The following is an 8091-nucleotide window of genomic DNA, read 5'->3' on the forward strand; positions in this document are numbered from 1 at the left end:
AGTGTACTCAACAGATGGCGGTAATGTTTTAGCGACGATGTTTTACAGTGAGAAATATTCAATGTGTTATGTCTGTTTGTCTGTGCTAATATCATCATCCGTCGAACTGTGCTGCGAGCATGGCTTAAAATTTGAACATTTTTTAATCGGGAGGAAATTTGCTCGAGGAATTGCTTGAATTTAAGGAAATGTAAAATTTGAAGACTTGTCGTCACAACTGTGATTCCCATTTCATTTGTATGGCAATCATGGCGCTCATTATGCGTATCACTTCCTTTTCACTGTATATTGTCGCTAGAGTTGTAGACCGATATAACCTATTCGTGACAATCGATTTTATTCTAGTTCTGCATTAAAGCGCATTATTCAACGAATACAGTACACTAGATTCGACATTATGTTGAACGTACACAGCAAAAAAAGTTGTTGAATATTACATCGAAACTGCTGCAACCAGGTCAATTCATCGGTTGTGTAATATCACATTGTACGATGTACATCGATTTTGCGAACAAAATTACATCCATTGATGTAATATTGTATCTGCTTTTTTCTATTACATCATTATTTCATACATCAGCTTGAATAACGTTGATCGATATTACATTTTTTTTTGCTGTGTACAAAACGAGAGTGAAATCGATTGTCACGAGTGCTCATTATTTATTATAAAAATAATGGTCATGTTCTAGGTCATGTTCATAGTTTGTCATACAAGTGTATTCGCGGCAATACAATGATAGAAGAGCAATAGTTTGTATCGATCGAGGTATCGATTAACTCGATTTGTTTACATTTTTTGTTACTTAGGACCTTTTGAAAAGTTACGCGAGGATTGTATGAAATTCGATCTGTCAAAAATAGATTGACAGTGATTTGTTATGTATTTTCCTGATTTTCCTTGGATTTTTTCACTAACCGCTCTCACATATCGCACCAATACAACCAGACATGAAACCAATACAACCAGGCGCATCATATCAATGAGTACATAGAGAGGTTACGCAGATCGTGAAATAGGGTTGTATTAGTAAACCAAAAAATCAACGTAAACGCAAGTAGTGACGTCACTACTTGCGTGTACTTGCGTGTATCGTACAGTGGTTTTGTGAGTGATTGCTTCACCTCGGTAATCCAGCTCATTGGCATCATATCGCATCGCATAACTTTGTTTAGCCGGGTATCGTTGTACTCGTTCTATCGTTTCGTCCGATTCGTTCAGAATTTAAGGTGACTCATTTTATCTATAACCAATGACTAAGATCTAGGGTACACAGTAATATTCATCTGTTAGCATAAACAACCAATTTTCTAGAATACGCCCCCAAAATGAGGTATGTAGTTTTTACAAAGTATTAACACGGTAACTGATCAGCTAATCGATGAATAAAATCGAACCACTTTTTATCTTTTTTGTACTGCCGTAAAAATTAAACCACTCGCAGAAAACCCACATCTACTCAGCTTATCTTGCACGGGGGTTTTTTGGTAGAAACGGTAAAACTTTTACAGCAGAAGGAAAGAGAAAGGGTTTTTGAATTTTATTCATCAAAGATAATAAAATTGCCACAGGCAAAACATTGTATTGCTAAATCAAATTAATTTCAGGTCGTTGAAGGTGATTCTATTGGCCTTGCTATGCATTCAGCTCTCACACGCGCAATCCTACGAATGTACCATGGATCAGGAATTTTGTGTGTTCCAGGGTGTAAGATTTTTTAAAAATACGACCAACATTGCGTTTGCTTTCTCCGGTGCTACTAAACCTGTGAATGTAGCCTTCAAGGATTCCCACATGGTGGGAATTCCCGGCAAGTTTCTGGATGTTTTTCGGGATGATTTAGAAGTTCTGAAAGTGGAAGACTGTGGACTCCAGTCGGTGACCATCACAAGAAATATGGTAGCTCTGTATGCTAGGAATAACGTCATACAGAAAGTGTTTATGGACCAAAACGACGAGTGTGCCAGTTTAATGGAACTGGACTTAAGTAGCAATAGGTTGACGACTGTTCAGAATGTCACCAACTGCGAAAAACTCAAGGTGCTAAATTTGGGCATAAACGAACAATTGTGGAGGAAAAATACTATTGATTTATCTGCATTTGCCAACTTAAACCTGTTGGAGGATCTCAACTTATCGGACAATGGAGTATTTTACTTGGATGGATTTGGACTGCAAAATGTCGGATTGCAATCATTAAAGCTACTGGATTTGTCCAAGAACGACATACTGCCTGCGGACTTGAGGTTGGATATTTTAAAACCATTTATCGCATTAGAAACGCTTAAACTCAACGACAATAACATGGTACAACTGGATTACGCTGATCTAACGGATTTCAAGTCACTAAAAAGTGTACATTTGAATGGCAACAACTTCCCGTGCAGAAAAGTGAAGGATATGCTCGAGTTTTTAAACCAACATAATATTGCGACACCACTAGATCGGGACAGTAACTGCGGAGATCAGCAAATCGAAGGCATGTGTTGTAAAGGTCCGCTGCCACCTCGTCCTCCACCACCGCCGCGACCATCGACTCCCTCACCGGTGACTACTACCCATGCACCAAGTGAACATACTACGATCCGTTTCGACCCTAGAAATCCCGCAAATGACGAAAGTGATTCAAGCTGGCAAATCGTGCTTGCGGTGGTGGTTATAATCGCCATTGTTGCTGCTGGAGCCGGTTATTTTATCTACAAAAAACGTTCCAACTAGGGGCTTATAGTATGTAACTGAATCCATCTGAACGATTGATACTATATAGGGGACGATACAAATATTACATCCACACATTTTTCGATTTTTTCCCTAACACCCCCCCCCCCTCCCCCCATACAGTTTTCGAATTCTAGGACCTCCTCTCCCTCTAAAGAGTGGACGTCATATTTGAATCATCCCTAGGGTGGGTCAAGTTTGTGTGGCAGGTCACAACCCACTGCTTTTTCGATTTGTAAAAAACTGTGTTAAATTTGAACATTTAAAAAAAAAACACGAATTGATCGAATTTGGTTGTGGCCTGGATTTGCGGATGAATTTCAAAGTAAGGTTAGGTTAGGTTACTTTATTAAAGAGACTTTCAGAACCAAATTTCGGAAAGGAAACATTCATTTGTTTATCGACAATCCACACATTGGTCAATATTGTCTATATCTACCTGAGACTTAGAGTTGGCAGACTAATTAGAACAACTGTGTCGACGACCCTAAGTTCAGTTATCTTCTGTGCAATTATTTTATTATGGCTCATTTCTCACCAAACTATACAAATAAATGTGATAAAAGTGCAAGTTTCCGTCTAATCGTTGCCCCGTTGCCCTTAGCATGAAATAAGTGCGCCGAAGAGACCAAAACAATTTTACGGAAAACGTGCACTTTCATCACATTGTTATGTTTCAGTTGCTTCCAACACTCCAAATAACTTTCAGCCAATGTGATAATGGTTAACTTTTTGCTCAGAAATCGATTCGATTTTCGGTCTTGGAAAAATTAGTTCTGCACAGTTCACCCAATCTAAGTCTCAGTTATTGGCAATGTTTGAGCAATGTATGCATTTTTGACAAGCAAATTATTGTTTTCTTTCCGTTTCCCATACCTACTCGCTTTGAAATTATCCCTAAAATTCAGATCGTAGCCGAATTCGTTCACATGAGGCACAGTTGTTGCGGGAAAATAAAAACAGTTGGGAGTAGGCAGTTGTAAAGTTGACTCACCCTAATCGTCAGTTTTAGGACTCAAAGTACTGAAATTGGTTTGAATTCTCTATTTTTTTTCTCTATTTTACTTCCCACTGTAGCAGTAGCTTTTCGGTCCATCTTAAAATTATCAGTCCAGCTTTAAATAGCACACACTCATTTTTGGACTTCACAACCTTATGGAAGAAATTTAACTCTTTACTAGGCTATTTTTAAGAAAGTGCGAAAATAATCTGATCCTAAATAATTTAGATCCTTATCGATATTTTCTTTATCAAGAAAGAATTGATTGTAGAACAATCAGCTGCCATTTAAATTGTAGGGTATCAATTGGTCTGGACCTTCGTAATCGAAAGTTGATCAACAGCCCCACTGCCGTGGGATGACAAAGTGATGTAAACAACACTCAAACACTCATCACTTGGCAAAAATGTGTGACTTGAGCCATACATTTTCGGAGAAAATGCAATTGTCAAAGTGGCACCATATGGAACTGTTGCAAACTAAAACAAAATCATGAATGTCATGGCTCTCCCTGGCTAATCGCCATCACCATCGAGTACGGGAAGACTAAAGAGACTGAATTGGGTGTTTTCAACCTCTTCAAGGAAGACTTTCCCTACCCAATGGATATGTTGGTTTGTGCAGGCGTGCCTTAATTCCTAGAAATCATCGAGAGAAGTAATTGTTTACAAAAGCTGTTACGCCCTAATTCCAGTGTTATCTAGAATCATTCACTTATGGTGGTAAGCTCCAACCGGTATTATCCTCGGATTAAATCCCGATCAAGAATGTCCGGCCACTTTGTTGTCGACATCAGATTTAAGCAAACTTTTTGCAGATCATCCAAACAGGGGCGGGATTAAACGTTTTTTTCCGAATTGGAGCTTATCGCCATTAATGGGTTGATGGTCAAGGTTCAGAGAAACCGCATCTGTACACAGCAAAAAAAAGTAATATCTCAACGCAATTCAAGCTGATGTATAAATAATGATGTAATAGCAACAAGCAGATACAATATTACATCAATGGATGTAATTTTGTTCACAAAATTGATGTACATGTACATCGTAATATTACACAACCAGCGGAATGACCATGACCTCTGTGCAGCTGTTTGGATGAAATATTCAACAACTTTTTTTTTCTGTGTACCAACGCTTCGCGCTTGTAGGGGCATAAATCTCCTCCAAAAGGGTCTAGCCCTTTTGGCGATTTGTCATAAAAGCGAAACTAATGCTTTTTGAACGACATCGGCGAACGATATTATTTCTATGGTTTTGTTGTTTTAAGGTACACACAGGGTGACCAGTGAATTTTGATGAGAAATCGGGGAAAAAGTACTTTGCGTTGAATGATAATTAGATTTTTGACCTTGAAAAATGTCAAGACCCTTGGACTGAACTAGATTTTCGCGATACAGTCATTTTGTAGAACTATTAAGACAATTTTAGATTTTTTTTTCCAAAACAATTTTGAGCAGATTTCGGAATGAATTCTTAAGATAACACTGAGGTATTTCAGAGAAAATGTTCTAGGGAGCTCTGGGAAGAACTCTACGGATCAATTGTGTGAGTTCTGAGTAATTACTTACCTCTGTGAAAAATAACATGGCGATTGTGAAGAGGATTCCAGGAGAATTACGAGTGTGAGATGGAGATCTCATACCTCTCCTCCCAGTGTTACACTTTTTCGGTAATTTTGAACAGTTTTATTGAGCCAGGAGCTTTAAATTTGTTACTAATGAAAGTATATGCATCATGAAAAAAATGTTAATCTTGGACATGAATTTCTTTCTACGGGATCTTATCTCTTATTAGTCGTGTGTGCCGCCGCCGCCGGCACTTTTTCACACGCCGCCACCGCCGACAATTTTGAGTCGGCGCGCCTCCGTGATGATTTTTGATACGCCGTCATTATAATTTTGGATACGCCGCCAATGTAATATTTTTTATATTTTTAAATTTTGAGAGATGCGTTTATCGCCAACCACATAATAAAACACAAGCAAGGTCAAAGTTTCAAAAAACAATACCGTGGACTCCCGGTAAACTGACACGCCGTGCAAATTAATTCTCAAACGACATTTAGCAGATGGAATGGAGAGAAGCGAAATGGAACGTTGCGAAACGGAACGCAGAATCAATAAAAAAAAAACAGCAAATGAGGCTACAAGAAACTCCCTTTTCTGATGGTCTTAGGGTTACTAGAATTTTAAATTAAAAATGAAACCACCGTCATCGGTTTGGTGAAACCGCCATAACTGAATAATAGGGATTGTCGGGTATGTGATCGACCCGAACCCGAAATGTGTTTTTTAAATACCCGCCGAAAGTTTAGTTTTCTGAATACCCGACCCGAACTCGTCAGGTACGGGTATGGGTTGACAGAACCATAACGTTTCGCGACTAAACGCGACTACGTTTTCGCTTGGTATGTAACGAACGATTGAAATCCGAGGTTGATGGTTAATTTAAAATATACTAATTACGATGGCGATTTATTATGCTGTGGAAAAGCTTGGGGTTAAATCCATGATTTTCTGGCCAGTAAGCAAAAACGATCCCTCCGGGGTCATCGGGCATCCACAATTCACAGCGCTCCGCGTCCAAGTACGATTAAGTTCCTATTTTGGTATGTAACGAACGATTAAGTTATCGCGTATCGTATTATCGTATTCATGTATTTTCTACCGTCGATGGTTAATTTAAAATATACTGCCAACGACGACGATAATAGCGAATTTCGAGCTTACCTTTTGCCTAGGATAAAAACACCTTGGCATCTCCACTGGATCCTCATGTGCATCTAGTTATCCGTGTTCTTTGCTTTCTTTCTGTGTTAGTTTCTGTCTTGCGTGGTGGACGCTCGAGTTGGCGAAGTATTTCCTCAAATGCCGTACTTCGGTTATTGTGCCAATGTTCCCGCCGCACCTCCTCACTTTACTATTGTCGGATTGACAAATGCCATGCTGTGTCCTTGTTTCAGCTGGTAGTCGTTTGTAATCATATGACTTGTGGACAGGCATGGAAAATCATTTGCATTCATTTCATGCATTCATTTACATTCATTTGCCCCTAACTTTTCTCATCAACAAAATTCCACAAAAAAATGTATTGAACTTTAGTAGGTTTTGTTATTAGCTACAACTCAAATCCGTATCTCTTATGCCTGACGAACCAAAGCGAATAGAAGCCACTACTGTTTTTCAGTGAATGTATTTTACATTCACTGAAAAACAGTAATAAGTTCTGCCCGCTCTAATTCGTGATGCATAAGAGATACAGATTTAAATTACAGGCAAAAGTTGTAGTTAATAACAAAACCTACAAAAGTTACATACATCATTTTGCGGGATGCTGTTGATGAAAACAGTTAGAGGCAAATGAATGTGAATGAATGTAAATGATTTTCCATGCCTGCTTGTGGAGGCGTGCTCCTTTCAGGTTGTCAACTCCTCTGGATTTAGAAGCAATTGTAAAATCCCAAAAGGAGAAAAATGATCTTTGGTTAACAAAAAATTTAGGATTCTGGGACTCACAACAGATCTAAGACTTAGAAAAATGAGGATGATCCTGGTCATAGAATTTATTTTTCGTGAGTCTGGGACCTCAAAAATTCCAGTTCCAATTTTCATATTATGAAGAAACAAAGTTTAGATGTTTGAATTGGACAAACTTTTAAGATCAAATCATTTTAAAATCCAGACACTTCAAAAAATCATCAAGATCTTGAACTACTCTATCGCAATCGAATTCCCGGTTTTCCTGGTTCAGTGGCCACCCTGATTTCGACAGTTTTTGTTTTCATGATCCAATTCTAAGCAAATATGTTATGATCCTGAGATTTTAAACATATTCGAGATCTTGGACCCAGAAGAAAACCCAAAATCCTAGATCTAAATAATTTGTCTTTCTTCGTTCTTTTTTTTAAATTAGAATCGTACAGATGCAACCTAACGAAGTAATAAAATACAACTTACGACCTAATAAAGGAAATAAGCCATTTATATGTCAATTTATTTTCCTTCAAACATCACCTATCGTGCAATAATTGTAAAAGAACAATTTGAGAAACAACCACTGATCTGAATCAGCCGCAAAGTTGCTTCCACTCGTTTCGCTGAAAAAAAAACTTTTTCGGAATGGGTTCTACCCCGTTTGGCTAAAGTGCCGTTTGGCATAATGACCACTTGGCATGCCGTTCTTTTTATTATGAACTGTTCTTTTTTCTTTCATTGAAGTACATCCCAGATGGTAAAACATTCATTTATTGGTATAATTAAAGTTTGCCACATTTATGCCAAATAGCCATTATGCAAAACGAAGGAGAGTCATTGAGGTAACTAGATAGCCTGTCAAACACATACTTAACGGTAGTTAGTTGCGTTGAACAT

The 8091-nt window shown here is 38.2% G+C and overlaps 1 protein-coding gene across 2 annotated transcripts; it reads left to right on the plus strand.

Moving 5' to 3' along the window:
- The first annotated feature begins 1133 nt into the window (after window positions 1-1133).
- LOC135713909 (uncharacterized) lies at window positions 1134-4600 on the plus strand. 2 transcript variants are annotated; one of them, XR_010518791.1, is made up of 3 exons: window positions 1134-1334; window positions 1609-4050; window positions 4087-4600. XR_010518791.1 is itself a non-coding variant. In XM_065237132.1 (2 exons), exons 1-2 carry the CDS (start codon window positions 1330-1332, stop codon window positions 2717-2719), a joined length of 1116 nt encoding a protein of 371 aa, XP_065093204.1. In that variant the 5' UTR covers window positions 1134-1329; the 3' UTR covers window positions 2720-4600. The 2 variants fall into 2 exon arrangements, 1 of the variants encoding a protein (XP_065093204.1); XM_065237132.1 differs by having other exon boundaries at window positions 1609-4600.
- The last annotated feature ends 3491 nt before the right edge of the window (window positions 4601-8091 follow it).

Source organism: Ochlerotatus camptorhynchus, unplaced genomic scaffold (assembly GCF_037179485.1).
Source record: "Ochlerotatus camptorhynchus isolate MF236.1 unplaced genomic scaffold, CSIRO-AGI_Acam_v1.1 ptg000592l, whole genome shotgun sequence".
Taxonomy (NCBI): domain Eukaryota; kingdom Metazoa; phylum Arthropoda; class Insecta; order Diptera; family Culicidae; genus Ochlerotatus; species Ochlerotatus camptorhynchus.